The following is a 14,631-nucleotide window of genomic DNA, read 5'->3' on the forward strand; positions in this document are numbered from 1 at the left end:
GCAACAAATGATACTCACTTTCAACATCGACTGGACGATGTCGTGTTCATCCATCTGACGCACAACGGGTCGTGCTTCACACGACCATGGTAATTTACCCATAAGGTCATCAGTTGTGAGGTCATTAGAGGAACAGAGGAAAGGTATTATACCATTCCCAAAGCAAATTCTGTCTTTGAGGGGCAGCATTGCCATGCCTTGGCACTCCAGGAGCATTAAGCTTCACAGCACCTGAACATAGCTAAGCAACTGCCAAGTTTTATGTTGCAAGGCCATGATCTCAGCGCACCATCGGGGAAGATTCTGAGTGCAGGCTAGGCCATAAAGGGGGGAATTGGAGGGTGAGGGATATATGTCAGAGCAGCCGTGTGTGGAGCACTACTAGTGGAGGCCTGGGAGCTGGTATTTTGACCATCCTCTGGGTAAAGGTTAGGGTATGGGAAATGGAGACCTAGAAGAGCCCCTTAAAAACAGAGCAAAAACAGAATACATTTATTTTTCCAAATTAACCGTGAGTCCCAACTAAGCCACCACAAAACTGTCCATATATCCTGATTAAAAGCAGTCATATTTCTGGGGGAAGCAAGTCAAATCCACCCTGGTCTGAATCAGGTGGATTCAGATTTGTTTGGATCTGAATTCCAACCCAGTTTGTACTAATTCAGATTTTCACTCTATAAGATAATGGCATGCAGAAGCAGTAAATGATAAGGCATACTGACCTTTCTGTTAGCCGGCTTGAAGCTTTCTTCCATCAAACCACGTGTTGGCTGAACATGACTTCAAAGGTAGGTGAATTGATTTGTTCTGTTTATTTCGTTCAGTTGTGGTTAGTTGTGTACGTCTGTTGCCACTCGTCAAAGCTGTGGTTGAGATCTGTTCTTATAGTGCATATTACATAGAATTACACCGAACGTAGATGCCCAACTGTTCCACACAAGCCTCCTCCTAGTTCTCTTCATCAAACCCTATCAGCATGGCTTTCTATTCCTTTCTCACTCATGTAACATCCCCTTGAATGCATCTATGCTATTCACCTGAAATACCCAATATGGTAGTGAGTTCCACATTCTCACCACTCTGGGTAAAGAAGTTGATTTATTATTGACTATCTTAACATTTGTGGCCCCTAGTTTTGGTTTCCCCAAAAATGGACACATCTGCGCTTTGTCTACCCTATCAAGCCCTTTCATAGTCTTGAAGGGTATCCGTATACAATTGCCTTCCAGTTTATTAGGGGAGATGTAAGTTTGTTCTCTGTTGGTGGTTATGTGCCCAGTTCCCTGGTGGGTGCTTGTGGGTTTGAATCTGGGAACTGGTGACAACTTAGAGGCGTCTCTCTGACAACAACCAAGTGAGATTTAGCTTTCAAAAATCCGAAGTCTGAATTTGCTGTGTGGAGCAAAGAAAATTAATGTGAAATGTTTGAATATCGAATTATTTTTTGGCTGACGTTTGGCATCCATGATGCTTGGGTTTCACTTGTGTTTTAATCACAGACAAGTCTCTAAATTAGTAAAAAGAAAAGTTGTAATTTGCAAAACTTGGCTCGCACCTGATTTTGCGATATGGAGGTAATTATATTCATAGCCCAGGCAGTAATCGGACAGAGTGGGTCATTTGTCCTTTATAGAACCCCTACCATTTTCATTCTGTTGATTCCAAGGGGAGGAAAATTGGCTGAGTCCGATAAGGAGCAAGTGATTCACTCCCCCAAATTACCACCAGGCGATGAACAGGAAAATTTACCTGCATACACTTGGATTTTTTTTTTCTTCTTCATTTCATCCACTGTTAACTGTAGGGTGCTGGACAAAGCCAGTCAACTGATAAATAAATAACAAGACTTTACAATGAATCACAAAATAGTGTAAAGCTTTTCAAAAGAGTTTTTGTCCCTCAAAACAGGTCACTTTCACCATGAGGGCACATTTGGAATATTGTGTGAGGGCACTTCCTTCAAAAGGCCATTGGTGAAGCACAAAGTAGATGATTCCAGGACTTAGTGATGTACAAATATGAGGCAAACAAAAGCAGAAACTCCTGGAAATACTTTGTAGGTCAGGCAGCATCTGTGCCTGACCTGCTGAGTACTTCCAGCATTTTCTGTTTTTGGTTTGGATTTCCAGCTTCCGCAGTATTTTGATTTGTAAATTTGAGACTAATGCTGATATTCATACTTTATTTTTCGTTTGTGGGATGTTGGCATCACTGGCTAGGCCAGCATTTATTGCCCATCCCTAATTGCCCTTGAACTGAGTGGCTTGCTAGGCCATTTCAGAGGGCATTTAAGAGTCAACCTCATTGCTGTCATACTGTCAGCCATTGAGCCTGCAGCCTCTGATCTTTATGTGCCAGTGCATTCAAAGATGTTAATGTCAAGATGGTTCATTGAGGAGCCAATTGAGGCTGGTGGTGCCATGTTTTCACTGAGTGAGACCCTCAACAGACAAATCAAATGCAGCTCTAGGTTCGGGCTGTTCCTTTTCAACAGTTCCTGATCCCAATTTTGGTACCAGTATTGGGTCATATCAAGGAGACCTCATCCCTTTTTTATTCTTTCATGGGATGTGGGTATCATTGGCAAGGCCAGCATTTGTTGCCCATTCCTAATTGCCCTTGAGAAGGTAGTGGTGAGCCATCACCTTGAATTGCTGTAGTCCATGTGGCGTTGGTACACCCACAGTGCTGTTAGGGAAGGAATTCTGGGTTTTTGACCCAGCGACAGTGAAGGAACGGTGATATAGTTCCAAGCCTGGATGGTTGGTGGTTTGGAGGGGAACTTGCAGGGGACAGTAACGTAGTGGTAATGCTACTGGACTAATGCTCTGGTGACATGAGTTCAAATCTCACAACGGCAACTGGTGAAATTTAAAATCAATTAATTAATAAATCTGGAATTGAAATCTAGTCTCAGTAATTGTGACCATGAAACTACCGGATTGTTGTAAAAACCCATCTGGTTCACTGTTGTCCTTCAGTGGAGGAAATCTGCTGTCCTTAGCCAGTCTGGCCTACATGTGACTCCAGACCCACAGCAATGTGGTTGACTCTTACCTGCCCTCTGAAATCAAGCCACTATTTGTGGTGTTCAGACACAGTGCATTAATCAAAGAATGCCCATCAGCAGAGGATATTGAAAACAGATGTCATGCGTATTTCCATGTGGGAGGTTATTCCCAGTTGATATTGACTCCTGGGCACTGAAGTGTGGTGGCACTGCCTGGACTATTTGTTGAGTCTGCTGAGAATGTGAAGACTCTTCCAGGTGCAGACATTTTATGGAGTCCTTCCTACCTCGGGTGTAGCTACCATTAAGGGTCACATGCTGAGCATTCTGGAGGCAAAATTCAGATTGAATAGCTTTGCTAATGTCGAACCAAAAGTTATTTCCCATGGGATTCACTGATCACTGAATGGAATTACATTTATAATGTAGGTACAGTGTAAATGTTACATTGGGGCTTCTTGTATTCTTGCTTCGGGCTTGTTAATATTAAACCAGTCTTGCGCTCATAGTCCAGGTCTTGCAGCCTGCTCACTTCCACATTGTTATTTTGTTTCTCCGAATCTTGGATCATGTATCCTCTCTATTGTGTGCTTGTGTGCATGCGTATATAGGAGATGGCTTGGAGATGTAGAGGAAGGGGCCTTGATTAAATTGTGGTCAGCTCCCTGTTTTTAATTTTAATGAATACATGTGAAATTTTCAGTCAAACTTTCGAGTTGTGCCATGCAGTCCAACTGTCTGTCATTGTGCCTTGTCAGGTCTGCCCTGTAGAAGACACCTGTGACCAGGAGATGAGGGAAGAGCAGGAAGAATGCTTTGCAGCACGCAGACCAGTTTCAATACCCACCTCTGAGCCTGAATCCTCCATCTCTGCAGTACAAGGAGCTGCTCTGACAGCTGTGGACATTTGCCAAGGTCAGGTGACAAGCTGGGAGAAATAAAGGTAGCTTGAGAAATGAAACAAACAAGAGACTGCATGGCCCTCTAACCTTTCACCTCTGAAAATTAGGCTCAAGTACAGCACAAGCTAATGGAATTAAACTTGACTCTGCCTACTGGTCATAAGAACCCCATATGAATTGTGGCATCATAATCATAATATTAATTTTTAATTGAATGAACTGTCACTAATTGGCACCCAATTAACAAACTCACTCAGAGGCCTTGGTGGTTGGTGTAGGGAAATGGAAAATTGTACTCTTGAAAGAAAGAATTGCACTTATACAGAGTCTTCCACAAGACAACGCTGGAGCATTTGCAGCCACCTTCAGCCTTATTACAACCTTTGTCCAAAGCTGGACAAAGAGCTGAACTCCAGAGGTGAGGTGAGATTAATTGCCATTGACATCAAGAGAACATTTGATTGGTTGTGGTATCAAGGAGCCCTAGCAAAACTGGAGTCAGTGGGAATCAGGGGAAAACTCACCTGTGGTTGAGACATACCTGGCACAAAGGAAGATGGTGGTGGTTGTTGGAGACCAAACATCTCACCTCCAGGATATTGCAGCAGGAGTTCCTCAGGATAGTGTCCTAGGCCCAGCAATCTTCAGCTGCTTCAATAATAACCTTCCCTCCATCATCAGGTCAGAAGTGGGGATGTTTGTTGATGATTGCACAATGCAATACCTCAGATACTGAAGCTCTGCATGCCCGCATGCAGCAAGACCTGGACAACATCCAGGCTTGGGCTAATAAGTGGCAAGTAACATGCGGCACACACATGCCAGGCAATGACCATCTCCAGCAAGAGAGAATCTAATAATCTCCCCTTGGCGTTCAACGGCATTACCATCGCTGAATCCCCCACTATCAATGTCCTGGGGGTTACCTAGCTGGACCGGTCATATAAATATTGTGGCTACAAACAGGTCAGAAGCTGGGAATTATGTGGCAGTAACTCACCTCCTGATTCCCCAAAGTCTGTCTACAATCTACGAGGCACAAGTCAGGAGTGTGATGGAATACTCTCCACTTGCCTGGGTGAGTGTAGCTCCAACAACACTCAAGAAGCTTAATACCATCCAGATAAAGTAGCCCAATTGATCGGCACCCCATCCAGCACCTTAAGCATTCACTCCGTCCACCACTGGCGCAGTGGCAACAGTGTGTATCATCTATAAGATGCACTGCAGCAACTCACCATGGCTCCTTAGTAGCACCTTCCAAACCCACGACCTCTACCACCTAGAAGAACAAGGACAGGAGATGCATGGGAACACCACCTGCAAGTTCTCCTCCAAGCCACACAATGTCCTGAGTTGGAACTATATCACCGTTCCTTCACTCTTGCTGGATCAAAAACCTGGCACTCCCTCCCTAACAGCACTGTGGGTGTACCTCAGCTCACCACAACCTTCTCAAGGGCAAGTAGGGATGGGCAACAAATGCTGGTCTTGCCAGTGACACCCACATCCCATGAACAAATTTTTTTTAAAAAAAGGACATCCCAAAGTGTTTTGCAGTCAATTAAATGTTTTTTTTTTCTGTATGGCAGTCACTGTTGTAGTGTAGGAAATAGAGCAGCCAATTTGTGCACAGCAAGGAGATAATGACCAGATAATCTGTTTGTATATGAAAATAAAATACTGCAGATGCTGAAAATCTGAAATAAAAACAGAAATGCTGGAAATACTCAGCAAGTCTGGCAGCATCTGTGAAGGGAGAAAAAGAGTTAACGTTTCAGGTCTGATCTTTGATCAGAACCCATGAAATGTCACAGACCTGAAACAATAAATCTGTTTGTATCTGTTTGGTCAGAAATAAATAGTGGGCAGGGCACCAGGGAGAGTTCTGTGGCTCATTTTCAAAATAGTGCCTTATGACCTTTGTTGTTATTATTTTTCACTTCGATGTTCGCTGAAAGTAAGCATGCAGGTGCAGCAGGCAGTTAAGAAGGCAAATGGTATGTTGGCCTTCATAGCGAGAGGATTCGAGTACAGAAGCAAGGATGTCTTGCTGCAATTATGCAAGGTCTTGGTGAGACCACATCTGGAGTATTGTGTGCAGTTTTGGCCTCCTTATCTGAGGAAGAATGTTCTTGCTATGGAGGGAGTGCAGCAAAGGTTTACCAGACTGATTCCTGAGATGGCAGGACTAACGTATGAGAGATTGGGTCTATTAGGCTTGTATTCGCTAGAGTTTAGAAGAATGAGAGGGAATCTCATAGAAACCTACAAAATTCTAAAAGGACTGGACAGACTAGATGCAGGAAGGGTGTTCCTGATGGCGGGGGAGTCCTGAACCAGGGGTCACAGGCTAAAGATAAGGGGTAAGCCATTTAGGACTGAGATGAGGAGAGGTTTCTTCACCCAGAGAGTGATGAATCTGTGGAATTCTGTACCACAGAAAGCAGTTGAGGCCAAATCATTAACTATATTCAAGAAAGGGTTAGATATAGTTCTTAGGGCTAAAGGGATCAAGGGATACGGGGAGAAAGCGGGAACAGGGTACTGAGTTTGGATGATCAGCTATGATCGTATTGAATGGCGGTGCAGGCTCAAAGGGCCAAATGGCCTACTCCTGCTCCTATTTTTCTATGTTTTTATGTCAGTCCTGGCTAAGTTGGTGGCACTGTCACCTCTGAGTCAGCAGGTCATGGGTTGTAGTCCCACTGCAGATAATCCAGGCTAACAGTCCACTGCAATACTAAGGATGTGCTGCTGTGTCAGAGGTGCTGTCTCTTGGAAGAGACATTAAACTGAGGTCCATTCTATCCTCTCAGCTGGATGTAAAAGAACTATTTGAAGAACGGGGGTGTTCTCCCCAGTGTTTTGGCCAATATCTATCCCTCAATCTACATTACTCAAACAGATTGTGTGGTCATTATCATATTGCTTTTTGTAGGAGCTTACTGTGCATAAATTGGCTGCCGTGTTTCCTACATTACAACGGTGACTATACTTCAAAAGTACTTCATTAGCTGTGAAGCATTTTGAGATGTCCTGAGATTGTGAAAGGAGCTATTTGGATGGAAGCACTTTATTTATTCTGTTAAAAGAGGTTTTACGTCATCATATCAGCAGCGTTTTTTCGTCTTACAGAACGAGCAAGGCTGCCAAGCGTGACCTCAGCAAGTGCTTCTGTAATCAGGTCCTCTGCAGACACCCTGCGGTTCTCCAGTCCCTCATCCCTGATTGTCCCGCCTGCCAAACTGAAACCCAACGGCGCAGTCTCCTCCAGCAACCTTCCTGGAACGGACAACAAACCACCACAGGCAATCGTGAAGCCCCAGATCCTGACCCATGTCATTGAAGGGTTCGTTATTCAGGAGGGACTGGAGCCATTCCCAGTGAGTAGACATTGTCTTTTTATTATGGATTATTAATAATGTTCCTAGTGATTTTCCCCCTTAAAGGTGCTGATTCATGCCAGAAGATTGCTGACCACCACTACCTCAGCCCAATGTCTGTCAGCCTAGACCAACAACAGCTTGCATTTATATAATGCCTAAAACGCAGTAAAATGTCCCAAGGTGCTTCACAGGAACATTATCAAACAAAATTTGTCACAAAGCCACATAAGAAGATATTGGGACAGATTACCAAAAACCTGGCCAAAGAGATAGGTTTTAAGGAGCATCTTAAAGCAGGAGAGAGAGGTGGAGAGGTTTAGGGAGTGAATTCCAGAGATTAGGGCTCAGGCATGGCCACCAGTGGTGGAGCAATTTATATCAGAGATGCTCAAGAAGCAAGAATTGGAGGAGTGCAGATATCTTGGAGGGTTGTAGAACTGGAGGAGATTACAAAGATGGGGAGGGACAAGCACACAGAGTGATTAGAAAATTAAGGATGAGAATCTTAAAATTTAAAACTGTAAACATTGGCAGGCTATTCGACCATCAGAACTCGTTCTTACCCAACACACAAACTATTCAACAGCAATCACTAGAGGGTGATCAGGAGCAGGAACTGTGGCAATTAAGTGTTATTTGGTCTCCTCCCTAGCCCCAGGTGTTGAAGCTTCAGGACCAGCTGAAGATTAACTAATTTAACATAGGCTGAGAACTCTTGAATCTGTGTGGCTCAGTTTCAGACTGGGCAGGGAATTTAGTCAGCAAAGCTTTGACTCAGTCCTGCAGGGTTATTCCAGTGAGCAGCAATATGTAGTGTCAGCCGTTACTCAGTGGTAGTTGCGTTATCTCTGAGCCCAAGGTCATGGGTTACATACAAACATACGAATTAGGAGCAGGAGAAGGCCACTCGGCCCCTCATGCCTGCTCCACCATTCAATAAGATCATGGCTGATCTGATTGTAACTTCAGCTCCACATTCCCGCCTACCCCTGATAATCATTCACCCCCTTGCTTAGCAAAAATGTATCTACCTCTTCCTTAAAAATATTTAAAGACTCTGCCTCCACTGCCTTTTCAGGAAGAGACTTCCAAAATTCACGACTCTCTGCGAGAAAAAAATTCTGCTCATCTCTGTCTTAAATGGGTGACCCCTTATTTTTAAAAAGTAACCCCCAGTTCTAGATTCCCCCACAAGGGGAAACATCCTTTCTACATCCACCATGTCAAGACCCCTCAGGATCTTATATGTTTCAATCAAGTCACCTCTTACTCTCCTAAACTCCAGCAGATACAAGCCTAGCCTGTCCAACCTTTCTTCACAAGACATCCGGGCCATTCCAGGTATTAGTCTAGTAAACTTTCTCCGAACTACTTCCAACACATTTACATCTTTCCTTAAATAAGGAGACCAATACTGTACACAGTACTCCAGATTTGATCTCGCCAATGCCCTGAATAACTGAAGCATAACCTCCCTACTTTTGTTTCAGTTCCCCTCACAATAGACGATACCATTCTATTAGCTTTCCTAATGACTTGCTGAACCTGCATATTAACCTTTTGCGATTCGTGCACTAGGACACCCAGATCCCTCTGCATCTCAGAGCTCTGCAATCTCTCACCATTTAGATAATATGCTTCTTTTTTATTCTTCCTGCAAAAATGGACAACTTCACATGTTCCCACGTTATACTCCATTTGCCAGATCTTTGCCCACTCTGCAGTCACAGGAAAAGACAGTAGGTTTCCTTCCTAAAAGGACAGCAGTGAATCAGTTGGGTTTTAATGACAATCCAACAGCTTCATTGTCACTTGTGCTGATTCCAGCTTTGTACCGCATTTATTTGGTTGCCATATTTATGTGAACTAAATTCAATTTCCTCAAACTGCCATTTCATGTTCTCCCAGGTTATTACTCCAGTTCACTGATTTACTAGCCCAGTAATATAACCACTACACTACCGTCTGTTGTTAGTTCATTGATTGTGAAGCATTTTGGGACTTCCTATGGTTGTGAAAGGTGCTCTTCAAATGCAAGTTATTTCTTTCTTCAGTTTTGTTGTACACTAAGGAACCCAAATAACTAATAATGCCTCTTTCATGATCTTTAACACAACTAGAAGTACTGAAGTGAGTCTGGGACCTGAAGTGACCAGAATGGGTTATTGACCCTGAAATTCCATGTTGCAAAACCGCCTGTCCTACGCAAATAGTGAATTACAATCATTGTCATCTGTTATTTATTGTGTATGTGATATTAAAAAGGAACAGAATGAATTGTACACTTCATTTTTCTTCTTGACCCAGCGGACAGTGATGTGATAGTAGGGTTAGAAAACTTGGCTTAGCCAAACTATCTATTTCTTTTGCTTTGAAGAGTTACTGTTGTTAGTTACTGTTGACTGAATAACCTTATTTTCTGCAACATTTTATTCCCTTGTCAGGAGATCATAGTGAAATTCCAGGCAGAACTTTATGATTCTTATCTAATTTTAAATAAAGCAAAAGATTTGTCTGACATACAATATGTCTCACAGAATTAATATTTTGCGCTGTATAGATTGTTCAAAAGCTGAAATCATGCAACGTGAAAAGGCTGATAAAGCTGGTCAAAATACTACTCAGTTAAAGGGGAATTCCTTACAACCTTAAATGTTATAGACTTGTCCACTTACTGATGTCTGTCAGTTGCCCCTTGCTTTGGAACAGCTGGACAGGGAGAGATTAGGAACAGAAATTGGGGTAAATTAAAGGAAAGATTTACAGGGCTATGTGCAAGAGTGCAGAAGTGGGACTAATTGGATAGCTCTGTTTACAAAGAGCATGATGGGCCAAATGGCCTCCATTTGTGCTGTAAGGTTCTCTGATTCTAAATTTCAGTGACATTATGAACACTAGTTCCCCATTCACTATTTTTAATGATTAATTCAAAGCTAGTTTGCAAAGATGCTGGTGTTATCTGCCACTTAGGAACAGGAGTAGGCCATTCAGTCCATCAAGCCTCTTCCACCACTTAGTTGGATCATGGTTGCTTTGTATCTTAGCTCCATCTAATCGCTTTGATTCTGTAACCCCTAATATCTTTGCTTACCAAAAATCTGTCAGTCTCAGTTAAGAAATCTTCAATTGACACCCATCCCCTCCAGCCTCAATATCTTTTTTGAGGAGAGAGTTCCAGATTTCCACTCCCCTTTGTGTGAAGAAGTGTTTCCTGACATCACCCCTGAATGGCCTAGCCCTAATTTTAAGGTTCTTCTCCCTTGTCACTTAGGAACAGGAGTAGGCCATTCAGTCCATCAAGCCTCTTCCACCACTTAGTTGGATCATGGTTGCTTTGTATCTTAGCTCCATCTAATCGCTTTGATTCTGTAACCCCTAATATCTTTGCTTACCAAAAATCTGTCAGTCTCAGTTAAGAAATCTTCAATTGACACCCATCCCCTCCAGCCTCAATATCTTTTTTGAGGAGAGAGTTCCAGATTTCCACTCCCCTTTGTGTGAAGAAGTGTTTCCTGACATCACCCCTGAATGGCCTAGCCCTAATTTTAAGGTTCTTCTCCCTTGTTCTGGACTTTTCCACTAGAGGAAGTAGTTTCTCTCTATCTACCTTATCAAGTCCTTTAATCACCTTAAACACAATTAGATCACCCCTTAATCTTCTACACTCAAGGGAATAAAAGCCCAGTCTATGTAACCTAACCTCATAATTTAGCGCCCAAGGTTTCACATTAGTTGAGTTTCGATGGGATGACTTTGATAACTTGACTAGAATTACCTCCCTCTGACAGGTGAGCCGCTCCTCACTGCTGACCGAGCAGCCAGTCAAACAGAAGCTGCACTGCGAAGGTCCAGCCACATCCCCCACCTCTGTCCAGTCAGTTGGTGAGCTCCAGAGCAGTGCAGGCAAACAGCTGGAAGGGTCTCTCGACAGCGATTTGGATGACCTCACCGGTGAAGGTTTGTAAACCGTTGCTTGCAGAGCATGGGAAAAAAGTGCAAAGTTGCAAATCGGGCGGTAACAAAATCCGCTGACCATTATACACCCTGCCTGATTTTCTGTCCATTCAAAGAACATTAAAAATGGACATTAAAATCAGGTGGGACAAGGTGCTACATCGAATTTTACCTCACTGAAGCAAGCCATTCAGCTTAACGGGTCCACACTTATGCTCCACACTCGCCTACTCCCATCTACTCTTCTGACCCTATTGCCATAACCTTCTATTCCATTTTCCTTCATATGATTATCTTGCATCCTCTTAAATGTATCTTTGCTATCTGCCTCAGCCATTTCCTGTGGTAGCAAGTTCCACATTCTCACCACTCTCTATGTAAAGAAGATTGACCTGAATTCCTTATTGGATTTATTAGTGACTATTTTATATTTATGGCCCCTAGTTTTCGTCATTCCCACAAGTGGAAACATCAGTTTGAGGCCGATCATTTCAAACCCTTTCCTAGCTTTAAAGACCTGTATTAGGTCACTTCTTAACCTTCTGCTTTCCAAAGAAAAGAGCCCCGGCCTGTTCAGTCTTCCCATAGTGTAAAGTGTTACTGTGGCATGAAGAGCTGGAGCAGGTTGGGAGTTCTTTGTAGCTACTTAACAGAATTCAATATGTCCTGGAAAGGTTGAGGGCTCCTTTTCTAACACTGAGCTATATTCTCAGACCTCAGCTGGAGTATTCTGTCCAATTCTGGGCACCACACTTTAGGGAGGATGTCAAGGCCATGTAGAGGGTGCAGAAGAGATTTCCTAGAATACAATCAAGGATGAGATACTTGAGTTATGTGGAGAGACTAGAGAAGCTGGAATTAGAGCAGAGAAGGTTAATGGGCGATTCATAGAGATGTTCAAAATTATGAAGAGTTTTGATCGTGTAAATAACTTTCCAGTGGCAGGAGGGTCAGTAACCGTACGACACAGATTTTAGATAATTGAAAAAAGAACCAGAGGGGAGATGAGTTTTTTTTTATGCAGAGAGGTGTTGTGATCTGGAATGCACTGCCCGAAAAGTTGGTGGAAGTGGATTCGATTGTAACTTTCAGAAGGCAGTTGAAAAGGAAAATATTGCAGCACTATGAGGAAAGAGCAGGGGAGTGGACTAATTCAATAGATCTTTCAAAGAGCTGGGATAGGCACGATAGACTGAATGGCCTCCTTCTATGCTGTGTCATTCGATGAGATCCATTTTGAAACCTTGTGTTACCATCCTTAGTGCTTGAGCCTAAACTGGTCGTGTTGAGAGTCGAGCCAATCCCATCGTCACCCAATCAGGGATGGGATTCCTAGTCATCCCGTCCCCTCCCTAACATGGGCGGGCTGAGGCAGAATTAACACAGCCCTCCTGATCTCGGTGCATCGGGTACTGCCCAGATAAACTCATTGAGCCATTGGGGATTGAGAATGTGAGACTTTGGCCTTGATTCTCACTCCTGTGCGGAAATGCTGATTGGGAGTGGCAGCAGGATGGATTATCCTGATTTTAATGGCCGTGATGTCCGCAGGAGGCTGGTCGGAGGCAGCCATTGAGGACCAGAGGAATGGTCCCCAACACCATGGTGTCAGCCATGACTCTGTCGGTAGCTTTCTTATCTCTGACTCAGAAGGTTGTGGGTTCAAGTCCCACTTTGGAATCTTGAGCGCATAATCCAGGCTGACACTCCGTTACAATATTGAGGCAGTGCTGCACTGTCAGAAGCGCGTCTTTCAGCTGACTCTGCATCTGCCCTCTGAGGTGGACATAAAAGGTCCCATGACACTGTTTTGTAGACGAGCAGGTGAGTTCTGTCTGGTATCCTGGTCAATATTTATTCCTCAACTAACATCTCTAAAACTGGATATCATATCATCATCACCTTGCTGTTGGGAATTTGCTGTGTGCAAATTGCCTGACACGTTCCCCAATAGGGACTACACCTCAAAAGTACTTGACTGACTGTAAAGTGCTTTGTGACCTCCTGTGGTGATGGATTGTGCTACATAAATGCAAGTTAATTTTTAGGTAAGTTTGATAAGCAAAAGGGAGAAATCCTGGAGTCGAGGGGCACTCCTGCTCTGGCTAGCACCACCAGAAAACTTAAAAATACATAACTTACCTTCCTGGGCTTCTTCTTTCTCAGGCTCTCGTTGCCAACAGGTTTAGCCTGACAAGAAAGCCACAACTGTTGCCTGACTCTGGGCTCAGTTTAAAATTGCAGATCAGATGATATAATTAGGGCCCGATCTACATATTTAAAAGGGTACTCTTGCCACCTCCAATTAAAATTGCAGTTGTTTGGATTGAGACGGGAAAGGAGTGGGTGAGTCCTCCCCACCTGACCCCACCACCTCCACTCTATATTAACTGCCCCGAGGCCTTTGTCTGTTGATCCTTTCATCTTGAAAGGTTGACCCAGGTAAATTGTTTGCTATTATTAGGGTTGATATGAAAGCTGATTAAGATGGGGCCATCAGGCAGAACCCAAGAGAAAGTAGTGCAATAAGTTGTCAGAAAAGGTCATTGTTTCTTACATTATTTTCAAGGGGGACAAATCCCTTTTGGATTTCCCTTCTCCTCCTCCTGACAAGAACACTTGTGATCAGGATCGTGCAGTGCAGAAAATCATGGATTTATGCCCTTGATCTGTCACTATGTATCACTGTGTGTTGGAGTCCCCTTGCGTTGTACAAATGGTATGGATGCCAAGATGGAAGTGGGAACCTTGAAAATGGAGATGAATCTGAAGGGAGGGGGCAAGAAGATCAGCAAATGGGCAGAAGCAGCAGAACAGTCTGTTTTTAGGTATCAGTTACCACATGGAATTATTTTTTTATTTTTAATTTATAATTTCAGAAGGGATGGAGGGCAGTGATCCAGAAATGCTGAAGTGTGAGTTCTGTGGGAAAATGGATTATGCTCACAAATTCAGAAGATCAAAGCGTTTCTGCTCTATGTCATGCGCTAAAAGGTATGAGACTCACATTTGTGTATTTGGTGTCCTTCCGTGCTGATTAAGTTATCTTTTGTTACGGTCAGGTGGGAGATGATAGGGATGGTTTCTCCTTTTGTCACCTCCACTGACCAGTGACAGCATGTTTTTGAAAAAGTGTTTTAACCCCTGACCCTTTTAATGGTCGACATACAGACAAATGACGGCTTTTCTCATAAGTTTAAAAGAAAGATAAATGCTTATTATACAACACCCGAAAATATACACATATATAAGAAAAGATAGACAGTAAAAGATAACATGCATTTAGTTCTGATGGCTTTAGAAAGAGTACGCTGTAAAACCTGCTTTTCCCCGGGGGGGGGGGATGACTTGAAAAGGTGCAGGCTTGGTTTTTCCT

At 43.3% G+C, this 14,631-nt stretch overlaps 1 protein-coding gene across 3 annotated transcripts in view; it reads left to right on the plus strand.

The window, feature by feature from the left end:
* The window catches only part of LOC137375459 (polyhomeotic-like protein 3), a 102,994-nt gene that overhangs the window by 63,561 nt on the left and 24,802 nt on the right, over positions 1–14,631 (plus strand). For all 3 annotated transcript variants that reach the window (XM_068042741.1, XM_068042743.1, XM_068042742.1), the window contains 4 exons: positions 3,769–3,925; positions 7,051–7,298; positions 11,090–11,258; positions 14,135–14,249. In XM_068042741.1, the coding sequence (XP_067898842.1) occupies positions 3,769–3,925; positions 7,051–7,298; positions 11,090–11,258; positions 14,135–14,249 (689 nt within the window). The remainder of the gene's footprint in view (positions 1–3,768; positions 3,926–7,050; positions 7,299–11,089; positions 11,259–14,134; positions 14,250–14,631) is intronic.

This window comes from Heterodontus francisci, chromosome 11, assembly GCF_036365525.1.
Source record: "Heterodontus francisci isolate sHetFra1 chromosome 11, sHetFra1.hap1, whole genome shotgun sequence".
In the NCBI taxonomy this organism is placed as follows: Eukaryota; Metazoa; Chordata; class Chondrichthyes; order Heterodontiformes; family Heterodontidae; genus Heterodontus; species Heterodontus francisci.